This window comes from Drosophila takahashii, chromosome X (assembly GCF_030179915.1).
Source record: "Drosophila takahashii strain IR98-3 E-12201 chromosome X, DtakHiC1v2, whole genome shotgun sequence".
Lineage (NCBI taxonomy): Eukaryota > Metazoa > Arthropoda > Insecta > Diptera > Drosophilidae > Drosophila > Drosophila takahashii.
The window spans coordinates 22,483,796-22,510,784 of NC_091683.1; the positions used below are offsets into that span (position 1 = coordinate 22,483,796).

The 26,989-nt window shown below is 39.3% G+C and overlaps 1 protein-coding gene across 2 annotated transcripts in view; it reads left to right on the forward strand.

Annotated features, from left to right (window-relative positions):
• The window catches only part of fog (folded gastrulation), a 36,378-nt gene extending 12,969 nt beyond the window's left edge, over positions 1–23,409 (forward strand). The window contains exons 1-2 of one of the 2 annotated variants that reach the window (XM_017144079.3): positions 11,757–11,916; positions 20,581–23,409. In XM_017144079.3, coding sequence (XP_016999568.2) covers positions 20,619–22,562 — 1,944 coding nt within the window. In that variant the 5' untranslated portion in view covers positions 11,757–11,916; positions 20,581–20,618 and the 3' untranslated portion in view covers positions 22,563–23,409. Of the gene's footprint in view, positions 1–11,756; positions 11,917–20,580 lie in introns of those variants that run through there. The other variant, XM_044396165.2, reaches the window with a different exon arrangement.
• Positions 23,410–26,989: the final 3,580 nt, after the last annotated feature.

Genomic DNA, 26,989 nt, shown 5'->3' on the forward strand with positions numbered 1-26,989 from the left:
AGTCGCGTGCTTAGCTATAAAAACGAAGCAGCCGTTTCTACGATTTTAAGTGTTTTGCTAAAAAAAACAAGTAGGCTTTTTTTTACAATTTGCCATAAAAAAGTATCTTCTTGAATTTTGTTTTTGATTTTTGGACTTTCCTGCCCAACGGTTATAGATAACTGCATCGAATGCTTTCTAACTTTTAAAGACTTTCCTGCCATGACCGAAGAAGTCCTCTATGCATGGAGATATTCTTAAGAAAAAACACCGTAAAAACTGCAGTTAGACCGCTATACTGTATTCTGAAAACTAAACGCAATGTATAAATTTTATAAAAAAATATTTTAAAAAATACATTTTCCGGACTCTCAAAAAAGAGTATTTACCTAATTGCCTTTCGTTAAGTTTCCAATATTCTTTGAATATTTTGCAGCTGATAAATTTCCTGCCACAAATCGCGAAAGGGAACAATTTTACGGGGGCGTTGACAAGTTTTGCAACACAAGCACCACCCACCCACAAACCCACTCAGAATGCCACCCACTACTCTTCCGCTCCTTTCAGTTTTTCTTTTTTGCACTTTTACTTCGTTTTTCCTCTGTTTTAGTTGATTAAACACAACTGTTTTCGCTTTCTTATTGCTGGCATCTGCTGAAAATACATTTAATGAACAGCCCGGATTCTATTTCATATTTTATAGTAACACTATTGGGGGTAAACTGTCTTCCGACCGAAATAAAAATCTACAACTAAATTGGTATTCATTGGCAATTTGTATTCGTATTTTGTGATTAACGCTCTAAAAAGCAAATGGAGAATATTAGAAGAATCTAAGAGAATAAGTTTTGAAATTTTTATTTTTATTTATATCTACCAACCAGCATTACTTTAGTAGGTATTAACCTAATATCAAACTACCGTTTTAAAAGTCATGATTATTCATATATCAACCTTTTTTTATAGGATTATTTCGTCAAAAACCTTAAGCAATAGTTCGAGATTTCAAATTTCAAACGAAATTCTCTATTTTCTGAATCTGTTTTCATTATTATTGGCATTAAAAATAAAATAAGGGTACACTCAAAAAATTATTTTTTCTTAAATATAGAAAAAAAAATTTTTTCTGTGCTTCAAAAAAATATTCTAAAAAGAGGAAAAATTTTCTAATCTTCAGAAAAATTTTCTAATCTTCAAAAAAATTCTGAATTGAACGAGTTTTTTTAGAAAATATTTTCTGAAATACAGAAAAATCAATTTTTTTCTAAATTATAAGGTTTATTTTTCTAATCATCCTTTCTTTTTTTGAGGGTTAAAATCGCCATTGATTTTAGAAAAAAAAAGACTGAACTTTTCTAAAACTAAAAAAAAATTGCCATTAAAATTATAAATATTTCTACATAATAGAAATATTGTTTTTCTAATAACAGAAAAATTTTTTGAAGATTTTTCTAACATTTTGAAAAAAATGTGTGATATTAAGAAATATTTTTCTAGAAAATAAAAAATTTAACCGTATTTGATCGATTTCCTTTCTTATAGACTTTTTAGAAAAGTTTTTTTTAGCCTAAGAAAAAATCGCTATTAATCGAAGAAAATTTCCGGGATTGGTGGCCTAGGGGTCTAACGCGTGCGTGCATGCATATGTTATTCAAGCTTGCGGCTGCAAGAGTGAGTTCAAACCCACGTCGAGACGAAAAACTCGTGGTGTCTTTTTGTTTTTTTTTTTAACACTAATAGTTACATATTAATAAAAAAAAATGTATTGCATTTTGTTTAAGTTTTTCAAATTTGAAACATTCAATTACTGTTACTATTGAACCATAATAAATAATAAATATATAAATATTAATATTAATCAATAAATATTTAAAAGTAAAATTAAAAGATAAACTAAAAGGAATAACCAGAAGAAAGCCAGATCAATTTGAGTAAAAATAGGAGAACAAAATGTGAATAGACTTTGTACAGCGCCTCACGTGATGCTTCCGTGGCGTAGCTAGTAGAGTGCTTGACTGCAAACTGTGAGGCGCGAGCGGTTAGCGGTTCGAATCCCGCGTGCGGCGACCAAGATGTTTTTCTCAAAATAGTAAGTTATTGGGTTTTTATATTTATAATTTGTAATTTGTACACTCATTTCAGTTCCAATTTGAAACCACCCATGTGCTAAATTAAAGGAAATTAAAATAAGGTGACAAACAAGAACGAAAAAATAAACAACACAAAGGCCGTGGCGTCACAGAAACAACCGGGTATAATTCCGAAGCCCGAAAATAGATTTTTGTATTTTCTGAATTTGAGAATTTTTTTTTTTTTATTTAAAAAATATTTGTCTATATTTAAAAAAAACCGTATTTCTATTTTTTAGAAAACCTTTATTTCTAAATTCTAAGAAATAATTTTTTACTTTCTAGCAAAATATTTCTAAATTGCAGTCTATTTTTTTTTGATTTTTAGAAAAAACGTCTTTGATTTTAAAAACATACTTTCTTTAATATAGACAAAATCGCCAGTAAAGCAAATTTATAGGCGATTTTCTAAAACCAAGGGCGATTTCAGTCGATTTTTTTTTTGGGTGTACCAACTTTTCCGCAGACAACAACGAATAATTTCTTTTATACGATTTTCCGTCCAGAGTTACAACGCTCTTCGCTGCGATATTCTTAATTACTCCCTATATTTTTTTCGTTCTCGTCGCGAAGCCGACTGTTTCTTTATCACAATGGGCATAAATTATGGGAACTCCGAAAAGTTTCGTGTGTATTAATATTGCAAGTGTTGTTGCTATCGTTGATGTTGCTGTTACCGCACGTTGTATGAAATTTACAAAATCCAAATTAATGAACTCGTCGATTTGGCAAGCATCGTTCGTGCTGGTTCAATAACATTTCATTTGCGGTGACATAATTTTAATTAAAATAAAATCGAAAACAAGTGCCAGCATATCGACAGCAAACACACAATGAATTTAAAGAGTTCGCTGAGTTGCGTAAAAATCGCAAACAGGGTTAAACCACGCAAAACAAAGAAAGGAAGCTAGCTTCGGCCTAATTTAATACCCCTGCAGTCACCATCTAACCGTAAATTTTACAATTAAAATTTTAAACTTGAAAAATTGGTATTGTAAAATGCACTATTTTTATACCTGTTTCTCACTCGTAAAGTAAAAGAGTATGTTGTATTCGTGCACATGTTTTGGTGTTTATTAATACCTATCGAAATATAAAAGAAATTTGTAAAATCGGGCAATGCATTTAAAAGTTGTAAATTGAAATGACCGCTAGATGGCGCCGCTAGCTTTGACGACTGCTTATCTCTATCTCCGTCGCACTCCTTTTGGCTGAGTAATGGGTAACTGATAGTCGAAGTACTCCACTACCGCGTTCTCTCTTGTTTTCTCTGTGTGCTTTCGATTTCAACCAGGAAGCGATACCGATAGCGGACGAGCACCAATGATAACTGACCATGCACCAAAAATGCAATAAATAAAATAAAAAGAACCTAGGTGCAACCAGAGAGAACGCTATAGTCGAGTTCCTCGACTATAAAATACCCGTTACTCAGCTTAACAACTTTCTTTAGATTTAGATTTTCCTTAACATATTGCGAATTAGAGTGACCAGGTTTTTTCCAGCACCAGCAACAGTGTTGAACACGCGGCATCTATGGAATTGGCGCCAAGAGTTTTTTTTTGCGGATTGTGGGCGTTACAGGGGGCGTTGTACCATGATAAAACCAACTTGCGCTGCGTATGGACCCCTAGAACCTGCTTGCTTAATGTCAATCCTGTATCTTTTACAATTTCCGAGATCTCAGCGTTTATACAGCCGGATAGACGGACTTTTGCACGAATACAATATACATTTTTACTCTACGAGTAACGGGTATAAAAATAGGAGGAGAACTGAGCTAAATAAAACAACATTTACTTGTCTCTTTCATCACACACATTTGCGTCTCTTTCTGATGTCCCTGCTCTTGTTCTTGAGGCTGGTGCACATGTACTCATATACACTCAATCAGCGAAACTGCGTTTATAACCTACTGAATGTTACTGGTCTATATAAATTATCAAATTATCGCAGATAAAAGTAACACCTACATTCCGGTTACATGCTCTTACATATATGTATTTTACTCAAAGTCTAGCTATTACCACATTTTAGTTAATGATCGTTATGGCTCTATCTGTGTCACGGCCTCAGCTTATTAAGTCTAGAATAAGACGTTGTAAGATGCTTAGTATATCTCAGAAATGTAGATAGTATTTTTATAGCCCCAAAAGCACTGGCAAGTATCTGTTAAGCCTTTCACACACAACCATTAAATAAATCTGTTGAACTTCGTTGGGGCTGGAGCCCATTCAGCCGCATCATCAATTTCAGTTTGGGTAATATTCTCGCATTTTGTCTCGGGTTCAGTCGATTTAATGCAATAACAATACAAATTATTTATCAATTAAGCTGTTACATTTAATTTAATTCAATTCAATACTGTCCGTATATGTGCCTATAAAAAAGCAGCACAAGCCCCGGAGTTCTTGCCACGGAAATTTATGCGAAAAGTTCAATTGCGTTCAAAATGTGAATAATTCGAGGTTGTTGTTCTTGCTGCCTGTTATCAATGCTACCGATGTATTTTGAGAATTTTCTCATGAATTTTGTATGTGACAATTTATTTATTTATTGATTTACTTTGCATTCAGCAGCGGAGCGAAAACCGCGAGCTTTGCCCATCCTGTAAATTGGCTTGGGCATTGCAGATACATAGATACGCAAATGTACAGATACATAGAAGCTGGGCGCACTGTGAGATTGTTTTCACATCCCCATCCATTTACCCATTTCCATTCGAAACGTGTCAAAGGTGTTGGCAATTTTGCAGTCAATTGGTATTAATTGAGTGTGAACACAAAAATATTTTTGTAAATTGTCGGGGAGGCGGGTTCGGGGAGTCAAGGGGTCGAGGGGCTAGGACCGCTTCGTGAACTCTTGAACATCAGCTACTGTTGTTGTTGTTGTTGTTGCTAGCCACGCCTGTTGTTACCGCAAATGTGCCGCGCAATATGCAAATTGATTTGCCGAACAATTCATTTGAAAATGCGTTGCATAAGCCGCAAAGCTGCAGTCCGCAATACACAAAACAGAACAAAACAGCGGCCAGAATTGAACTGAAAACCCCAAAATTGGCCGGAAATGGCCAAAAATGTTTGCAAAGCCAAAGCAAAAAGTTGTTTGAAAAGTTTACAAGCTGATCAGAAAACTTTTTGCTAATTATATAAATATGTTTTTTTTAAAAATCCACCCTTAATATTCCAATACCCCCTGCCAACTTACGTAACGGAAAGATTAATTAATTAATAAGAATATCCCAGTCAAATTAAATCATCTCCAGACCGGTTGAAAGCTATAACCTTTGGATAGTTATGCAATCTTTCACTGCGATTTGAATTCACCTGAGAATATCCACGGACGAACTGGTTGAATGGCGCCATCGTCACTCTTTTTCACGTGGTGCGCAATTGAAAATATCCAAAATATCTAAACAAACGCCCCGAATACCGTTTCAAAATCTGTTTTCCCATTCAGCTCACATGGCCAGTTAATTTGGCAATTTTTCTATGTTTACACGACTTCGCCCACGGAGGCAAAAAAGGCGAAAACCGAAAATTTAAACAATGAAATATGGCACAAATAAAGGTCTGGCCTTGAATTGTGCGCCACATACGCGAAAAGAAACACAAATCAACGACGACGAGTACGTAAATAAATAATAAACAATTGTTTTCTCTTTTTCCCTTTTTTTCTGCCCTCCCCCCCGTTTAATTTTTATATTTATTTCGCTGTTGATTGGCCCCTCACGAACTCTGCAGTTTGCCCATTGGCCGTTACATAAAAAATACTACAGCTAAACTGCAAACACAATTGACAAAACTGCAACAATCGCTTTTCATAAAACATCGAATTAAATTAAATTCCCATTCGGACTTTCGATTCGATATCATTCCGTTCCATTTCCATTCCAATCAATCGAATTGCCAATAGTTTGCATATTTCATAAAGCCATTCGAAGGCTATTTCAATCATCTAATTTCGAGCTATGACTAGCCTCGATGAGCTGGCGTGGTTCAGGTTGTGACTTTTTCCCAACATATTGATTCCTGGGCGTTTTCGGTCAGCGGCAAAAGGGGTTAATAAAATTAAAATATATATGTTTTTTGGAAATTCCGGTTGTTTTATTCTCTGGCTAAAACGTCACTTTTTGGTTGCCTCTGGTTGCAAGTTATTTATATCACAGCAAATATCATAAATGGAATTGACTAAATGAATCCTTTTTTGTAATAGTGCTGCATACAACAGTGAAATTTGATTAGTTGGATGGATAAGAATTTTCCTCGATTGGATTAGTTGTAGGATGGGTATTCAAAAAGTATGTAAAGTATGTATTCTGATATCACCCCCCACAACAATATCGCGATTTTGTGTTAATCTGACTATCTATTATTTTCCTGCCCAGACTGTTTTGGATTTAATTCCCAACACCACTTATTATTGTGCACAAGACCCTGACTTCTGGTAAAAGTCATAATAAAAGACATAGTAAAAGACGCAAGAAATGTGTTTTGTCCAGAGCTTACATTTTTTTCAGTTTAAAATGCGTTGTGTTTTGACATTTTACGATTATTGGAACTAGATCTACTAATTGGTCTGGTCTGGTGTGGCATTTTATGTGATCATTCGTCATGCCGTCAGAGAGATAGAGGGTGATGATTGATTCCGCTAGGCGGTTTGACATTGAAGGCTTAGCATTTATGTTTCTTTTTTGGGCGGAAACAAGGAAGCCCATTGTGCGGCACTGTTGTTGCACACACCATGCAGACGTGCAATGTCAACGACAAGTTAGAGCTGACCTTAAGCACTTTTTTGTGCTTATCGGCAGCTTGACTCACTGGAAATTAGGAAGGGTCTCTCAATAGATACTATTCATGCATCCTTGCCGAGACCAACCGATACCTTCCGTTCCGAATCTTTTCGCTCATGCATGTGTATGTCCTTTGATTGCATTGAGAGGAAGTTGGCTAAGATAGTTTAGTCTTCATAATAAAAAAAGGTATTTGTAAATTCGCTGGAAAAGGCGTAGTTAATTACGAAATCAGACATCCTTAATTTTTATTTTTCTTTTTAATATCCCGTTTTTTACGGGAAAGGAATTACTTATTTTCGGCGGCGACTCTAAGAGTGCTTAAATTACAATGGTAATATGAATGAATTTTTTCTGTGTAGCTCGTAATTTAGAGTAGAGGATGTTAGATAATCGCGGCACTCGACAAGGTTTATTGATTAAAACTCATAATTAATAAACAGTGTGTATTTTTTTGTTACATTTCTATTTGATTGCATTTTAATTACTGGTGTCAGTCACCAATTAAGAAAACGTGTATTATTTAATTTGCGTAAGTCCTTCTTTGGTATTTCTTTAAAATGTAGTATTTTAATAAAAAATGTTTATAAATTTTATTTAAACGAATTTTATAATATGATTTTCTTATTTATTATTTTTGAATGCATTTAAAGAAATCTTTTCCGTGTTCTAATTGCGGTTACGGTGTTCTTAGGGCACCAATATATTTTTTTCTTCCTCGCGCTGTATTTGGCACTTACGAACATATATATGAATAGTATTCACTGTACATACATTGTGTTCGAGTAAAAAAAGTAAATAATAAAATGGAACCGCTTGAATACGCTTCCTGATTGTTCTGCCAGAGGTATGTTTGTTTCACATGCACTTGTTGCTGCTTCTGTTTGTCGCTGTATCAGGTTTTTTTGTTATTTGTGCATTGTCTGATGTCTGCCAACTCCAGCTATACCTATCAGAATTAAGCAGATACGAATGCAGACTCATGACGAGCTCGAGATAGCTAAAGATAAAGAGATATGTATAAGCACACGGTCGGTGGGTTTCTTGTTCGACGATCGCCGCTGATCTTGTAATTGTAGCTCATCGGTTGCCGCGACGACGATGTCGACATTAACGGCGTTAATTCGACATTAACGGCGTTAATTGAATTGCAAACACTGGTTTTTTTCTTTCATTTCCATTTTTATATTGCGGTGCCAAAGCGAAAGCTTCGAAATCGGAGTGATTATTCACTTTCGACGAGCGGCAAAAAGAATTCAACTGCTGCCAAGAGAGATTGTGTTCAAGGGATCGGGTTTTTAAGAGGGGTATATGTATGAAAGGGGAATCAGGTGTCGACGGCTATATTCATTGACCTAGGTTGCGGGAGTATTTACTCGAGTTTCGTTTTTTGTGTTGAGCTTTGAGACCCCTTATTCCCATTTAATAGCGCAAAGACATATGCTTTTTTTATACCCTTGCAGAGGGTATTATGATTTCAGTCAGAAGTTTGCAACGCAGTGAAGGAGACGTTTCCGACCCCATAAAGTGTATATATTCTTGATCAGCATCACTAGACGAGTCGATCTAGCCATGTCCGTCTGTCCGTCTGTCCGTCTGTCCGTCTGTCCGTCTGTCCGTCCGTCTGTCCGTCCGTTTCTACGCAAACTAGTCTCTCAGTTTTGAAGCTATCGCGATGAAACTTTCCCAAAAGTCTTCTTTCTATTGCAGGTAGTATATAAGTCGGAACCAACCGGATCGGATAACTATATCTTATAGCTCCCATAGGAAGGAAAGGTTAAAAAAATTCTAGCTTCGGTGTTTTTTGAAATAAAACCTTCTACTCTTGGAAATATTATTTTTTCAATATTTCTGAATTTCGAATAAAATATTTTAAAAATCGGACGGTTATATCATATAGCTGCCATAGGAACGATCGGAAAATTAATGGGAAAGTTACACAGAAATAAATTTTAGCTTTTTTGGTTTTTATTGTATTCTGTTCTACTTTAGAACATGACTCTTTTTAAATATTTCCGAATTTCAATTTTCATTTTATCAAAATCGGACGACTATATCATATAGCTGCCATAGGAACAATCGAAAAATTAATGGGAAATTAATTGGAAACAAATTATAGCTCCGTTGGTTTTTATTGTAGTCTCTTATACTCTAGGATATGATTTTTTTTAATATTTCAGAGCTTTGAATTAAATTGAACAAAAATCGGACGATTTATATAGCTGCAATAGGGAAGGATAGAAAAAATAATATTAAAATAATACGAAATTTAAAATTTTTGCGATTTGTAAGTTAATAGGAACGATCTGCAAGGGTATATAAGATTCGGCTGGCCGAAGCTAGCTTTCTTTCTTGTTTATTATTATAATAATTATAATAATAGTACAATTTTTTTTTTATAATTGTTTGATTTTATTTTTAAATACAGTTACTCGAATTTTCTCTAACTCGATCATAACTCTCTGGCAATAAAATGTTGGCAAACTTCTAGAACTCGAATTTCTCTATAAATCGATCCAACTATTTGTCGCGCGCATGCTTTAACTTATAGAAGTTGAATTTTTCCTGAAAACAATTTTATTTGCGCACAAGTTTATTTACAATTTTATGAATGACAAAAAACTGTTTGCTTTTTATACCCTTGCAGACAGTAGTATAAAGGTATATATTCTTGATCAGCACCAATAGCCAAGTTTCCAGAACAAATTTTGTGTTGCATACTTTTCTGTATTTCTGTATTTCTTTTATTTTTTTACCCGAATGGAGGGGATTTGATCCCCCTTACGTGGATCAACAAAAAAAAAAAACAATAAAAATCATTAAACTTGTGGCCGCCTAGCAGATTTATGCATTGTGGGCGTATGTGGACGATAAAGTGGGCATGGCGGTCGGCTGTAACTTGAGCTTAATCGCAACTTTAAAGCTTTGCGAAATCTCAGCGTTGTTACGGACGAATATACGGTTAACATACGAACATTATACGGTTAGAAACGCTTCCCTTTACCATATAAATACTTTCCAACGAATGCAATATACCCTTTTAATCTACGAGTAAAGTGTATAATAATTTCGTTGTTTTTAATAGACTTCGTAAATATCGCCTTATCATTTTCAGTGGCTCTATTGAATCAGAGCATTGAAAACCACCGACCTTATCGATTCCAACATGCGCTCACATTGGTTCGCCGACTTAACCGATTATGAATGCAGTATTTTGTTGAATCTCACCGCTGCACTATGGGGCATTTGACCACTTTGGTTGGCCAAAACCCATTTTTTAAAAGTCGTTAAAACAAAAAATGTTGTTTGGGGATGTGTTAACAAAAGACCATTTAACAATGTTACGTTTACAGAAATCCGATAGAGGTCGCCTCTGTTAAGTTAGAAGCTGTTAAATCAGCTGTTCGAAATTCAATTATCGGGCTGTTGTATTTCGACTTTTTGCTTGCAGTTTTAAAGTGCTTTAAATTTGAGTTTTTAAGCAATCTAAGTAAACTTTTTGGATTGGATTTAAAGGATTATGCTATGTACTAAGTATTTGTGTGGTTCGACGACAAAAATTAGACGGTTTTTTTTTACAAATGAGTGTTAAAGGGAGTGGTCTAACAAGTACATTTTTGTAAGAAAACTAATTTTCAAATGGAGCAACAAAGTGAGTCCAGCGGAGTCCACTTCTGGAACCTATTGGGATTTGTAGATTATTTAATTGTTGTTAAAATGTATATGGTCAGAATCGCCACTTATTGCCACTTTTTCTGTAATTTAATTTTTTAGACCATAACCTCAAATTTCACAATCTCCTATCGTTTGCACTGTTGGCTAAGGAAGTAAGGACTTCCGTGACTTTAAATTATTATAAAAATATAGTAGAAATACTTAGCTTTGTAATTGACTAACTTAAGTGGACTTTAGCGGCTTTAAAACGAAAGTTCCGCTACAACTTAAACAAAAAGTCGTACAAATGTAAAGTAAATTACAAAACTGTTAATATTGTTTTAAAAACTTACATAATTGCTATTTCTAAAGTTATGTCCATTTATCTCCAAAAACAGCAAAGTTAATTTGATCGTTTCTATGGCAGATATATGATATGGTTTTCCGATCCGGATGATTATCATATATAATATGCGGGGGGATAAGAAATGGCGACTGGTAAAGTTTCAAGTCAATATCTTTTGAAATGACCGAGTTATTAATTTCGGCCAACAAAAGTGGTCAAATGCCCCATAGTGCGCTGCGAAGGAAAAAGACGGGAGAATCGCTGAGATGTAGAATGCACTTTCAGGGCCAAGTTTGTATATCTTTCGCTTGTTCGCTGCTATCAGCAGTACACTGGCGCTCACTTCGCAAGGACGCTCTTATCGATGCCATGGGTTTCGGGCTGTCTCCCTCTGTAACAACAGTATCTCAAGGCTGCTCGGCAGGTAGGAATGAGGGGAGATGCCAGATACGGCGTTCTACCTGTCCCGAGGATCAAAACAAACAAGTGTGGCAAAGATTTACCGCCAAATCGCCAGAGCATTGAGATAAAGATACTCGTTCGGGCACAGACACATCCACAGCTACAGACACACAGATCCACATTCAGATACTTTCCCATAGCGGATTCTTGCCTCTTTGGTTCTTTATATTGCGTAAGTTTATCTCCAGCGTGCTCTTTGTATCTCTCACACATGAATATCGTTGTATCTACGTATCTCTCTGTTTTTGTATCTTTGCATCTGCTGTGTGTGCTCGCTGCTCTCGACCAAGATTTTGTTTTGGTTTCTCTGTGATTTTTCTTGTGTTTTCCACTCAGTCTGTATTCAGATCTTCAGCTATCCAAGTCGCTCTAAATGCAATAAAACTAAAATCCGAAAATCTCCTGCTTAAAATCTGGTTTATGTGTTTTTTTTTTATGTGAAATTTTGTGAAACGAAGGACCAATAATCAAACTTAAACTAATTGGACTGCTAAAAAACCAGAGCCCAAAACTGAAGAAACGATTCCTTCAAGTGTTGTTCAAATATCACTAGCGTGAGTAAAAATGTGCGGATAACTATAAATCATCTTTAGTTCAAGAGGTCCACCTTGTGTTTATTTACTTTCGCGCGTGGGTTTGTAAGTACACTGGCATAACATTAACGGCGAAAAGTGCCAACAACATTTGCCATATGGAAATCGTCTACCAAAACTCTTTGCGTCATTCAAATGGGGGGCCTTCATCTTAGCCATATCCCCGCCTCCCCAAAAATCTCTATCGATGTGATTCATATATCAGACTTAGGCGAGGGCAACAAATTAGACTCACTCACGATATTTGGTAGCCTCTAATCGCTACTTATGCTAATGCCCTGCCCGAATTTTCGGAGGGGTTACGCTTGTGCGGGGGAGGAAGATTATGTCGTTGGGAAATGTGAAGACACTGCGGGGAAAATGCATAATTTGAACATTTTTTCGGGAATTCCGCGGACCGTTCTCAGCGTCTGTAAATGATTTTTAAGAGTTTTAAAAGATTAATTTATCCCAGGGGAATCTGTGAAACAAGTCTTCTTGTCTTTTTAATATTTTAAATTGGGAAATACATTTCAAAGCCTCGTGCTCGTTAGAAAATAGCAGTAAAACAGTAAAACAACAGATGTATTTGACCCAAAATGTTTCTAAAAAGAATTAATGAAATTATCTTATGACTCCTAAAATATTTTGGTGTAACCCTAGTTTTTGAATATCGCAACTCGAATTGATAACAGAGCTTAGTATGTGGATTATTGAGGCCAGCGCCGTTTTTATTTAATTGTTCCATAAATAGTAAGTGCTAAATGTGGTATTTGTTTTGTTTATCGATTTGTCCGGTCAATTTCCAGTTTCATTGTTCTGCTGCCTTATTTTGTTATATGCTTGTTATTTACTCTTTTTTGGGCTTTTCATTTTATTGGGATCAAGTTTCGTGCCTGTCTTGTCGTTCTGGGGGTTTCGTGCCGTGCTCTTGCCTAAGTGCTACCGAAATGTAAATCGATTCGAGTGCGAATGCGTTTTTATTAATTCGGCACGCGTCTGCGTGCGCATTTCAGTCAGCTGCTTGCTTGTGGCCTGTGCCGAACCAACCCAAACTTAGCCATATCTCATAGCCACATAGCCACATGGCCACACCCACAAAACAGAGCTAAATAGAGCCAGAAAAGGAGGACGAACACACAGGCCACACGACGGTGTCGTAAACAGTTTTCAGCTGGACGATTCCAATTGCTGATCGTTAATTGCCGATCTGCGTGCGTGCGCCCCCAATTGGATTGGTTTCTTCTCTTCTCGGGTTTCTTTCGGCCACCTAGAACTGCATTATCTATATGTTATTGATAAATTTCGCTTTCAGCCGGCGGTTTGGCAACTGCAAACCGATCCCGCCCCTTTGCGGCCACCTGCTGCGTTTAATTCAATCGCCATTTGATTCGATTCAATTCGATTTCCCACTCGCCGCGTGGTAATTGAAAACTAATTGCGCTTCTCACGCCCGATTTTCACACGCATTTCGGTTTGTTTGGAAATCAATTTACGATTTGAATAGTTTATGATGGGAAAGAAAAACCCATAAACATGTTGGGGAAATTGGCGTGTGAAGTGTTTGAGCACGTAGTCCCGGGGCGATGATGAGACTGCAATGTGCTTTTCATTTCCAAACGGGGAGGGGGGGAGGCGTCGAGAAGGAAAGTATTGCAAGATGGAAGATGAAAAATGGAAAATTAGAATTGAGATTCGCAATTGAACAAACGGCATCGATTGTCCGCCGGTTTTGGAACTGCGGAATGCGCTGCAATATACCGCAGAAGATGATGTCAGCATGCAGATTTCCCTCCACCGATAGGGCCAAGTGATCTCATGCAAATGCAGAGGCCACTTCCTAACGGTTTTCAGTTCGAATTAATATTCAAGTTAATTGTAACGGTTTTCAAGTGCCCTACCAAGCGACAAAGAAATAAAAGCAAAAAAAAGCTGAAAAAAACAATAGCCGCAGTAACGAGAAAACCCGTCTGTTGCTTTGAACCGCCTTTTGGCAGCCCAGCCAAGTCGTCAGGCGGCTGAGTGATTGCCCATGCACTGAGAAAAAAGGAATGGGTGGTAAGAAACGACCTCTGCATTAAATAAGTCAGAAGTTTGCAACGCAGTGAAGGAGACGTTTCTTGATCAGCATCTGTCCGTTTCTACGCAAATTTGTCGCTCAGTTTTAAAGCAATCGGGATGAAACTTTCCCAAAAGTCTTTTTTTGTTGCCGGTAGTATATGACATATAACTTTCTACGCTTGGGAATAACATTTTTTTGTAATTCTGAATTTCGAATAAATTTGATCAAAATCAGACGACTATATCATATGGCTGCCATGGGAACGATCGGAAGAATAATAGGAAATTAATAGGAATCAAATTATAGCATCGTTAGTTTTTATTGTACTCTACTTTTTTTTAATATTCCAGAATTTTGAATTAAATTTAAAACTAATCGGATTACTATATTATACAGAAATTTAACATTTTGTAATATGTAATCTAATGGGAATGATCTGCAGGCTAGCTTCCTTTTTTGTCTTAGCACAAAATTGTTAAATTTAATCGACAAGATCACAACTGCTACCTCCTTTTGGAAAAGACTTTAATCAGACTTGCTGGTCATTTTTCCGAGTGTATTTGTTTCTCTTTAAGCAGCAGTTAAGCGGCAATAAAAACTAAATGACACCACCGCGAACCACTTGGTGCTGCTGTTGCTGTTGCTGTTGCTGCTTTGCATGTTGCTACTGTGACCACTTGTTGCGCATCAGCAACATCAGCGACAGCAACAGCAGCCAGTTGGGCTTCACTTGGACTCCATTCGTTACGTTTCAGTTTGCATTTTCAATTTTTTCAGCTTTACCCGGCCACCGAAATTATGGCGAAGAAAACCGAGTTCGAAAACTGGTTAAGATTTGTAGAGGTGGCCACGTGCGTGGGTAATGGCCAACTGAAAGACACTAAAGTCGAACACTCGGAGTTGTATAATTCTTGGCCAGGCATTAACAGAGTCGGCTGCATAATAAGGCATTCTGTTGGTCGCATTTGCACACATTTTTTAGCCCGTGCAAGTGTCTGTGTCCACGTATCCATGAGCACTTGCTGTTAATTGAACTACTTTCAGCAACGGTCAATTGAACGCCCAGATGTTTGCTCAGCCTCTCAATGGGCCATTAGCTATGATATTGTATGCCATTAGAGCAGTGTGATGGCAGGAGGTGTCGATGAGATCACAAATGATGCAATTGACCTGTCACTTAGCGGGGGTTTTATGGCCGGTACCTTATGAATTATTCAAGTATGGGGGAAAAATATTCAGAGATAAACATATTTTTAGTCTGTGAATAAATGGGTTATCTACGATTTTCTTGGGTTTTGAACGATTCAAAATCGATAATAAATAACTACAAAAATGTCTCTAATCACTTTACTTTATTAAGTAACAGATATCTCGCCTTAAAAGCTCTATATTGATTTTAAATTTATAAATAAAAATGTAGTAAGTAAAATAAGATTATAACTATAACTCTACTCACGCTTAGATTAGGGCAGGCATCCTGATTAATGGATCTGCAAAGACAAGACAACACACGATATATTATCGAAATATCAATTTTTGTTATAAAGTGATCGAAAATACGATTTTGATTCCCTATAGCTTTCGAATGTGCACAGAGAAAAAATTGACAAAAGATCAGGTTGATATGTGCTGGTCAATTGGTCAATTCTTAAAATATCAAGTTATTCATATCATTTTAATATATTTATATATATGATAAAATATTTGATATGATATGATAAATATTGATCATAAAATATTAAATTGATATGTTTGAATTGGTTTTTTATTGATATGAAATAAGGTAGAATTGACCCTATTTCACATTAAATTTTGTTCTGTGTGTAAGCAGAGCATCCCTGTAAGCCGAACCTTGTTGGGCCAGCGAGGAAACAGAAGGAGATGCGTTTGTAGAAATAAATAATGGCAGCAGGAGAACGTTTCCATCGGCGAGCAAATAATTAAGGGGACATGACGCGCTGCCTGAAAAAGTCAAAATCTGAGGGATCCTGTGCACGCACTCGTTCAGATACGTAGCTACGTATCTGCGGGAAATCCAGGCTGAGTGTGCGTGTTTGCCAGCATACTGGGACTAGGGATTCGGGATGCGAAACGCAGGATACGGAATGCGGGATTAAATCATTGAATCGAATTGAATACGTGCCGGCACGAAGCACCCAACACCGAGTCCTACGTGTTGCTGCTTTGTATTAGCAAGATGTCAATGTATGTTTGCGGAATTATGTACAAACAGCCGACACATCCATATCCACATGCCGAAATGTCCTCTTTTTATCTCTATCTCCATGTCCGCGTTAAAGGCATCAAATGTTGTCCGAATCAACAAACAACGAAAAAAGAGCAAAGGAACAGGAACGGGAACAGGAACTGGAAGAGAGCTTCCTCAAAATTGACATCAGTTGCTGATTTTTAATTAAAAATTTGCGACGTGTGAAGTTGATTTCAATTTGGGCCCCGCCAAACTGACAGATGAACTGATATAGGAAGCTCAACTGGGCGCTGATGCGAGGCCCCCTGGATGTTCCCTGGATGTTTAGGACATGGAAGATGGAATGTCCGACCCTTCACGTCCGTTTGTTGACCACAGTGGAAGGGTCTCCGTGAACGGGCTTTTTGGGAGGAATTTCAGGGGCTTCCCCTATTCCGCGGATAAACAAAGGGGCATGGGAGGGTGTTTTAGGGAGCTTTTTACGGGACTCTCGTGGCTGAAATAACAGTTGATGCCTGGTGACAGCCAGCAACAGCAGCCATCACATGTCCGCCGACACGAATGGTGGATTCCATGGGATCCATCGGGTTGCGTTGCTCGGTTTCCCGGGGGCTTCATAAATATAGATTAGCAAATCGAAACGGGAAATAGAGCGTCACATTATTGGGCGGCCAGAGAGTGATGGGATAAACCGGGCCAATATGCAGTTTCAAGGGGATCTAGCGTGATTATTGATTGCAGCAATTGAAATATTAGGGAGCCAAGGGTTAAAACCAGCTATTTTTGAAAAAATTCAATTTATTTATGAGGTCTTTTTGAATCGGGAAGAAACATAATTAAGATTTTATATGACATCAACAGACACTTTAGTGCAACAACTGATCAAAATTCAGAATCCACTTCGTATTTCGTTATGAAACTAAATAAGTTTTACAGGGATTCGTTTGGTTAAGAAGGCTCAATCACTTTGCGTCATTTAAAGGTTAGCTTAATATTTCTATATAAAACAAATTTAGCCAGCTGATTACAACGTTTATTGTTTTCAAATAAAACTTTTAAAAATATAAGACCGCTGATCGCAAAAACTACTGCTACTACGCACTACTACTTAAAAATTGGCTCGGAGAATAACGGGTATCTATTAGTCGAAATAAGAAGAAACTTTATATTTTATTATGCTTAATTCACAGCATAAAGTAATCACTATATGAAATGTTTTCATACACTTGTCTTTTCTAAGCCAGTGTATAATTATACCCGTTACTCGTAGAGTAAAAGGGTATATTAGATTCGTGCAAAAGTATGTAACAGGTAGAAGGAAGCGTTTCCGACCCTATAAACTATATATATTCTTGATCAGGATCACCAGCCGAGTCGATCTAGCCATGTCCGTCTGTCCGTCTGTCCGTCTGTATGAACGCTGAGATCTCAGAAACTACAACAGCTAGAAGGTTGAGATTTCCCACACATATTCTTTGGCTTCCTACGCAGCGCAAGTTTATTTTAGCCGAGCGCCACGCCCCCTCTAACGCCCACAATCGCCCACTAACGATTTTAAAATGGGTCCTGCGCCCACATCTTTAAAGATTTCCGAAAAGTAAAAATGCAATTTTGTTGTGTATATTTATTCCTATCGAAATGTAGAAGACATTTTTCAAATCGGACCATTCATTAAAAAGTTATACGCAATCAAAATTTATATATCTATCTCCCTCGCACTCCCTTTAGCTGAGTTACGATTATTAGTCGGGATACCAACCCGAGTACAGCGTTCGCACTCCCTTTAGCTGAGTGACGGGTATTAAATAGTCGGGACACCAACCCGACTATAGCGTTCTCTCTTGTTTTTGCTCATGTGTAGTCAAAATGCAACAAGTTACATTCCAGTTTTTTTTTAGATAGACTTGAACACGTCGTTTCCATATTTATATTTACACAAAACTATGATTTGAAAGTGACGAAGAAGCAAAGGTTGCCGTTTCTAGAGACTTGTGGCTATATTCCAATTAGTTTCGACCACTTTAATCTTGGTATAGGAATATGCACGTGCCGAGCGCGATCCCCCGCACAATGTGCCTCATTTGCTGCGGGTGTCAAAGTCATTGCCTTACTTAAAACCGTTACTCTGGTGACATTAACCTTATCGGGCAGGCCCACCAATCTACACAATCTACTAGGTACTTGACATTCAGACACGGGCTCCGAAAAAGAGATGAGAGTTCAGCTGCGGACGGCTTTTACGACCGATACGCGACCCACACGCACTTTCCGATTCCGCAGGGCTATTAACAAGTAATAACAACATCAACAGCAACAGAAGCAGAAGCGGCAGCAACAACCATAAACCTAAGTGCAACAGTTAGAAAAGTCGCGGTCGCAGCGCCACACACTTGAACTTATAAATTCCAAGAACCCCCGATAACCTACATATGAATATGTGTGTGCCTCCCTGTCGCTGTCCCGCTCTACATGGTTCCGTCTCGCTTCCTCTCGCCGTGCCGTAAAAATAAACACTTGTGCGTGCTCGGGATTTCGAGCACACCTTGAGCCAAGTGCATCGGCAACATGGGGAATCTCTGCACCAACAGCAACAGCAGCAGCAACTGAAGCAGCAGCAACTGAAGCAGAAACAACAGTAGCAAAAATATCAACTGCAGCAGCACCTCAATGCTACTCCGACAACAGCAGCAACAAGTTGTTGCCGATAGTGTTGCTGTCATTGTTGCTGTTGCTGTTGCTGCTGATGATGTTGATGACAACAGCAATGACTGATGTGCGATATGGCCGGCGTGTGTCTCTGTGTGTGCGAATGGAACCGTTGATATAACCATTAATGAGATGCCCAAGCTTACAATCTTTGTGTCTTCGTCTTGAATCCAATTGCTTCTCAAAGTACTGTGGTTGCGGTAAAGAAAAAATGTGAATAAAATCTAATAGAGATATATGCAAAGAGATCTGCAAATATATAAAAAATTTGTAAAACAAATAAAAATAGCGACCAAACTTTACTTGGCTAAATGCATTTTAACTAAGAAAGGAGAGGTCCGAAATGGCTCTTTGTCTATGTTTATCGATTTACGATGTCAGCTAAATTCTAGAAATTTAAAGATTTGATACCTTGGAAATCATGGTCCTCAAAACTGTGACGTGATGGAAAATTTTCTGCCTTGGGGCCGTAATCTACAAGTAAAATCCTTTTAGATGTTAAATTTTTTAGTACAATTTAGGTATTATAAGTTCCTATGTGGTTATTACTTATGTAAACAACTCCAACATCATAGACATAAATTAAAAATGAAAATCCCAAAAGCCAACATTCTGACAGCCAGTGTTATGTGTTAACGCACCTGCATTTCAAAAACCTGTAGTTGTTTCAGGAACATCTGTGTATGTCTTGTTCCTAATCTATCTGCTTGGTAAACATTACAAATCCCCAGAGGATTTGGACGGGAAGTGTCATGGAGTTAAAAAGTGGCGGGTAGCGAAAAGGTTTTCAGTAGGACTGTCAAAATATCGATGATATTTATATTTATATTTTAAACAAACAAGACGAACAATGATATTTTAAATATTATTAACAAATATAGAGGCATTCAAACTAAATATGAAATTATGATCAATTTGATATTATGTGGTATCAGTTTTGACTCAAGTCGCCGTATTGCTTCTTGCTCTCTTTTTCGGAGTCAGAGAATCTCCGAGAGACAAAAATCGGAGAATTGATATTTAATATCAATTTGACTACCCTTCATGAATAAGTGTAATAATAATGAAAAGTCGTTCTTAAAGTATCAGTAATTCGAGTCCATGCTCATTTTTAGCAACACTTTAAAATTCAAAGTTACAAACTCAAAAATATCATAAAATATAAAAAAAAACTTATTTTCGCTATTTTGGCAAAGGAAATATTACGATATATATAATTTTTATATTGTTATATTATATTATTTTACATTTATATATTGATATATCGACAGCACTAGTTTACGGATTTTCCTAAATCCTTTATTCTGAGATTTAAAAAAACGTGGAAAAGTTGTGGCAATAGATTGCATCTCTTGGCTGAACCATAAAACAGAGAAATTTCTCGGAAATATGCAGTATATACAGTATTCACCCACTCGCTTCACTGTGCATCGGCGCTCTGTGTGCGGCCAGAGAACCGGTATGCGTTGTTGTTTCCCCGCCCACAAAGAACGGGGCAGAATGGGGCTGCGGGTGATCCGGGCAGAAGAACAGCTGAACAGCTGAACAGCTGCTGGGGCACAAAGGGCTTTGTGGGCTGCCTTCGCTTTCTGCTCCCCCTTTTCTGTCGCACTAGGCCAACCCCCTGCACAGCAGTTTAATAATCCAGCCCCCCTTCGTGTCTTTGCAGCGCTGACCAGGAGTAAGTGAGCGATCGATCCCGAAGAGATGGCCCCGCCCAACTGCCTGCTGGCGGTGCTGGCGCTAACGGTTTTCCTGGGGGCCAGCGACGGCCTGCCGATCACCTCGCGCCCCATCGAGGGCAACGTCCAGCGGATGGTCTGGGAGGACTGGGTGAACCTGGACCCGGAGCAGCGGAACCTGACCAAGGAGAAGAAGGTGACCGCCAAGTCGATATTCACGCTGCCCTTCCGCCACTGTCCGCAGGGGCACACGCTGTACAACCAGCTCTGCATCCCCCAGTCCAACATCGATCCCACGGACCTCATCAAGCAGGAGCTCCTCCTGGCCGGCGGCACGGACGGCAATCCCCCGCCGCCGCCCATCGGAGACTACGACTACGGCGACGACGTGGAGAGCGACGAGATCGTGTACGACCTGTCGGTCATACCCACTGCCATGCAGGACGGCTTGCCGCCCGCCGTTGGAGCTGAGGATCAGGCCCTGCCCAGCGAGGATGCGCCGCTGAAATTCAATATTTTCGAGAAGAAATTCCCCACGGGCACGGGTGAGCCCGAGGAGCTGCCCCTGCCGCCGGCAACGCAGGCCAGCAACAGCAACAGCAGCACCACAGCATCATCACCAGCAGGAGCAGCATCAACGACACCAGCTGCTCCCTCGGGGGAGGCCAGTGGCCGCATTGCTGGCGGGGACTTGCAGGCGGCTCCCAGCAATGCCCTGTCCACATCGACAAATCTCACACACAGCAACAGGGACATTGGCCAGGTGGAGGCCATCGTGTTGCCGGCGGGTCAGGCGCAGGATGGCGCTGTCCAGCTGGTGACCAGCTCCCTCACCGATAGCAACAACGACTATTCCTCCAGCACAGCGACTGCATTCAGTGCGGAGGCGGATCTGGACCAGCTGCTCAAGGCAGACGCCTTTCTGCCGGCCTACGACGGCAGCATAGAGCTGTTGCCGCCGCTTTTCAGCCATCGCAAGGTGTCGCCGCCGTTGAGCGCAGACCAGGATGTACAGACCAAGCAGCCAGATGAGGAGGAGGAGGAGGAGAGCACCACGGATATAGTGCCAAGTGGGGAGGAGGAGTACACCACTGAGTCGACGAGCACAGATGCAGACGACACAACGGTTGCGGAGGCGTCGATGGATACCGCCTCCACCTCTAGCCAAACATCACCACATCCGCCAGAAGAACCCGAGACGGATGAAGGTGAAAATCGCCTGGTATTGATAAAATCGAAAGTGCAACCGGTTCAGCTGACGACAACAACATCGGCCACGGCAACATCAACAACTGCAGCTGATGCTGCTGACTCGAGCTCCTCCACTGACCGGTTTCATTATCAGTATTTTGTAGAAGAAGTTGCCGCTAGCAGCACGACAGCAACGCCAGAGCCCAGCAGCAGCGAACTGATCGCGCAGAGTGACAATGACAATTTAATGACAAATACAATTGGCGGCCACGCCAGTGAAATTGATGACCAACAGGAGCTGCGGCTCATCAACGAGCTGGTGAAGGGCATGCAGCGCAAGCAGCAACAGCAGCAGCTTGAGCCAACCGGCGCAGAAGGAACATCCACATCCACACCAGCACCGAAATCAACTGAGGATGCCACCGTCACAACAGCAGCAACCTACACAAATTGGTCAAAGGTGATGCCGCAATTAGGCCAGGGCGCAAGTGAGGCAGGAACCAGCACAGAGACAGCAGCAACATCGAGCCAGGCCGAATCAGCGGCAGCAACACTATCAAGTATTACTAATCGTAGCAATAGGAATAGCAAAATAATAAGAGTAGAAGGGCCAGCAGCAACACCTCCGAACCAGGACGGCTACACGCCCTTCTGGTGGCTCCCGAGCATCGGTTGGCGTCTGGAGCGCCAGGTGGACGGCCGCGGCGAGGATCAGTCGCTGTTGCTGCGGTTCTTCAGCACATTTCGCGGCAGCGACGCGGCAGCAGGCACTCGCTAACGGCAACACCAAAGGCAGCAGCAGCAACTCCTGGCTCTGGCCACCGACTAGAGCCACAGGACGTCGCTGGGTGCCGCCCAGTCTAGTGTAAGATATGTAGTGTCGTGTCAGCAACACCGTTTCAATTGCATGTTGAAGTTTGTTCATAGTTGTCTCACCTTTACACTCATCCCTTGTCTGAGTAAATATTTATTGCCTTTTAATGTTTTAATTGAATGCCAAATTGTACATAGCACATCCGAAACTCACTACTTAGCAACAACTTTTGCTTTATTTTTGTTTGCCCGGGCATTTTTTTTTTGTGGTATTTAAACTGATTTCTTTTTTTAAGTTGTTGATTTAATTTTAGGGGGACTTTTTTTTTACATTACAATAGTTTTATATGTGCGTGCTGCTGTCGTTGTTGCGAGCCCTAGCAATATTAATTGTGATTACTTAGGATTAAGAATTGATTGTTAGACTTAGGCCAATGTATATGTATACTCTGAATCTTTCGATGTATCTTTTTTTTTATATTATCATCACACTTATCCAATATATATATGTATATGTAATATCGGAGGACCTGTTGTAGCTGTCTCTGTGTATATACGTTAGTGCAAAAGCCATTCAAACCGAAGCATTTTCAAACGCATTCAGTGAAAAACACACGTGTTTCTATCCCTGTATTGTAAGCCCAATAGTTGTGAAACCACTGTAAACAGATATCAAAACTAAAGCATAGAAAATAGTGTAATGCATGTGTATAGTTGTAGAAAAGGCGATTCAGGCGAACGGCGTGTTTTTGTCAATGAAATTCAACCAACAACCAAAGTTCTGAAGAAAAACAAATGCGGAAATGCAAAAAGCTGTGTACTTTCCTTGGGCCAAGGGCGGATTTGCGGCTGAGGGCTTCCCCACGATTTGATAGCTGGCCAAGGACTGCGGTAAGTATCGATTATGCGGGATTAGGCGATAAGTTCGAGAGGGAGCCCCGGGGAAAGCGCACTCAACCATAATGCCAACAGCCAGCCAACTCCATTTTCAGGCAGATTCCTTCGTTGTTCAAAGTTCCTCGAAAGTCTGGCCGAAAGTCGGTCGCTTCCCCTTCGCACAGCAATTTGGTGAAAAGGCAAACGGCAGACTAGAAATCAACTAAATATTCCACTGGCAGGCCGGCAGGTGGACGGAAGAAAGGGTAATGGTTGGAACTTTGAGCAGCAACTGGCCTAAAGAGTTGTCAAAGAGAATTCCGTTGCATCAGTTAAAACTGCTCTACACCGAGCGAATGAAAGGAGGATGCAAACCTTAACTACCTTTAAAATTGATATCTTCCACTGAATGTATCGATGCCGTGAATTAAAAGTTCCACTTAAATGACCTAATGTTGTGCTTATTTCACTCTCTCTGGCACTGTGAACTTCACACCAAGCTAAGTATATGTGAAAAATATATCATAATCATATCATATATCATCATTATTACTAAAAAATGATTTTAGCTAACATGGGTGTATTATGCTAACAACATTGCTATGTTAAGTTTGGTGTACGTAATGGTTCAAAATGATAACATGATTTATGTAGGTTAAATGTTCAAATTCATATCGACTTCGGTTAATTTTCTACAGTATATTAGTACGGTTAAACACGTTCAAAGTCAGCTATTGATATATGTTGTTTCCCTTGCTCACAGGTGTAACATTGACCTTAGTTGCAGTATGATTGTTAGGATCCAAGCTTTGAGGGCAGATTTTGAGGGCCCAATTTTTTTTTGTTTCATCAAATTGTAAAAGAAGAATTTGTTGTGAAAGTTTTAGAAAGAAACTCGAAGTATTTTGGATATTATACCAGGATCTATAAGTAATTCCCCCCTTAAGTTTCAAAAGGTTTTATGCTTTTTTCCCGGTGCAGCGAAAGGCAAATAAAGCGCGGAGCGACAGCTGCCAGCCACTGACGAATCCATTCGGAGGGTTCGGGGTTTAAAAGATGGAAACAAAATCAGGTACAGGACGCCCACACACACAGGCTCAGACGAACCAACAGACATTCACAAAGAAATGACTAACATAATATGCCAAAATATCTGTCAAAATATAGATTGTAGGTGTGAGAGGCTCGTCGTCTGTTGCCGAACGAAATGCCATTAGGAAAATACAGCATTTCCTCCCTTTTTTCCCCCGCTCCTTTTTTCGGTCGGCTTCTTGTCGAGAAATGTCCTTGGCAAACATATGCAGACGGCATGTTAACACGGCGAATAAAATCATGTGTGCCTGTGCATGTGCCTGTGCCTGCCTCTGTGTGTTTGCCTAACGAGCTGCATTAGTCGCTGATTGCAGCAGCTGAGTTGCGCTGACTGTGGGTGCAATGGCGTCCGGGGAATACGCATCTTGTTTCCGGCCCCGATCACTTGCCTTCGTCGCCTCCGCTTGCTTGAAATTTAAATTGCAAATCTACCCGCCCAGCTCAACACGCACGCGCCATCTGTGGGCGAGCAGCGAAGCCCCGTGTGGACTCGGCATTTTCAACTGCATACTTTTGGGCTAGCGAAAAAATTAATTGGGACTCCACAGAGATACCGGAACAAGCAAAGTAAGCGCGGATCCACAGGGGGTATATGGAATAAGTCCCCCTCCCTCTCGCGTGAAAAGTACATGGAAATACTCTCAATCAAATACTGTATCTGCCACTGAAGCAAAGTTGATCTATTTATTAGAGTTTGTTAAGGGTGTCCAACAAACAAATAAAACAAATTTTAAAAATCTTACGTGATTCCTGACTTCATTATGTCACATCTCTTCTAGTTTGTGTTGCCAGCAATCGGCTTAAAAAACAAAACAGATCAGCAAAAAAACGACAACTAAAATTAAAAACGGACAAACTGGAACACAAAAAACCTTCTATATTTTTCAATTTTGTAATTCAGATTCATGCGATTTGTAAATTAATAGAAATGATCTACAAGTATATAAGCTTCAGCTGGCCGAAGCTAGCTTCCTTTCTTGTTTTGTTATGTTCCTTGATGTCTTATGTGCATAATTGCATCATGAGCACTTAAATTAATTGCATATTTGATTTAGTTATAACACTATGCAACATCAACAATTTACCTCGATGGATGCTACATTTTTGAATTCGTTACGAATTCCCAAGTTAAACTGCGTTTCCCAAAAAGTTCCCCGACGCAAGGATTCTTAGCACATGGACCTCAAAGTTCGATTTTGTTTAATTAATATATTTCAATATCTAAGGGTACTATTTCAGCTCCCTAGGGATTACTGGAAGAAATTCTACATTTTCGATCGAAAAATGTCTGACGCACTGTGAGATGGTGAAAGGAAACTTCTGTTTATTTAAATATTAAGCAGAAGTGCACACACAATCGCACAGCCTCTTAAACGATTGCAAGCTGTGTGCGTTCGTATCTGTGTGTGCATAAAATATGAATGAAATGGCGCCTAATGCTTTGCAATGTAGAGTTTCAATGTGTTTTGCAGTATTTTAGTTTTCAATGCCTGAGCTTTTATGCTAAGTAAACAAACCACTCACACACCCAGGCAGACATAAGCACATAACACATAATACAGTGCTGTAAACAATTATAAAAGGTTTTATTGCCTTATTGTTATATTATCAATTCAATTAATTTTTTTTTAACTGTAAAACTAGTTCATTTTTATAAAGCACAGATAAGACACAAAGTTCGGACTGTACTATTTATTTAATATTTCGATGATCTATCAAAACTGTTTTATTACGTTTGTTATTATTATTAAAGCTTATACTCCTGTTTATAGTCTCTCGATAGAGAAGATATACTTAGTGAATGCAATGAAACTATAATACATTTAATATAATTTTAAAGATGTCCTATATCTAAAATTTCAAACAGGCTCTACAAATTTGAAAAAAATATTTATTTTATTATTTTATTTTTGCCAACAGCTGGGATGAATCTTTTTTCCAGTGTACATATTTGTGTTTGTATTTACCAGTTGAAGCATTAGCCATTGTCTGCCTAACAAACCAGCCGACAAGAGCCCACAAAACCTGCCACGCCCTCTTTTTCCAACGCCCTTTTAGGCAGCCGTCCACCCCCCTTGCACCGCGCCAGACGCCCCTTTTAACCCGCCCATGGCCACTGAACTGAAGCTTCACAATCTGCTCAATGAATCTCAATAAGTTTGTCATGGCTCTATGGCTAATGCATGAGTATGTGATTGCCAGTGTGCGGGTGTGAGTGCGTATCTGTGTTTGCTTTGCATTCGTGTGCGTGTCCTAAATCAAGCGGTAATTGGTTCCTCGCCTGCCATTTCCACTGCCAACTGTTCGTCTCTGCCGTTGTTTATATAATTGAAACTAACACAAATAAAGTGCAAAAGCTTTCTGATTATGGGGATTTGCGCCTGCCACAAAATGAGGCAAGTGTCGGCCCAACTTTCTCCCGGT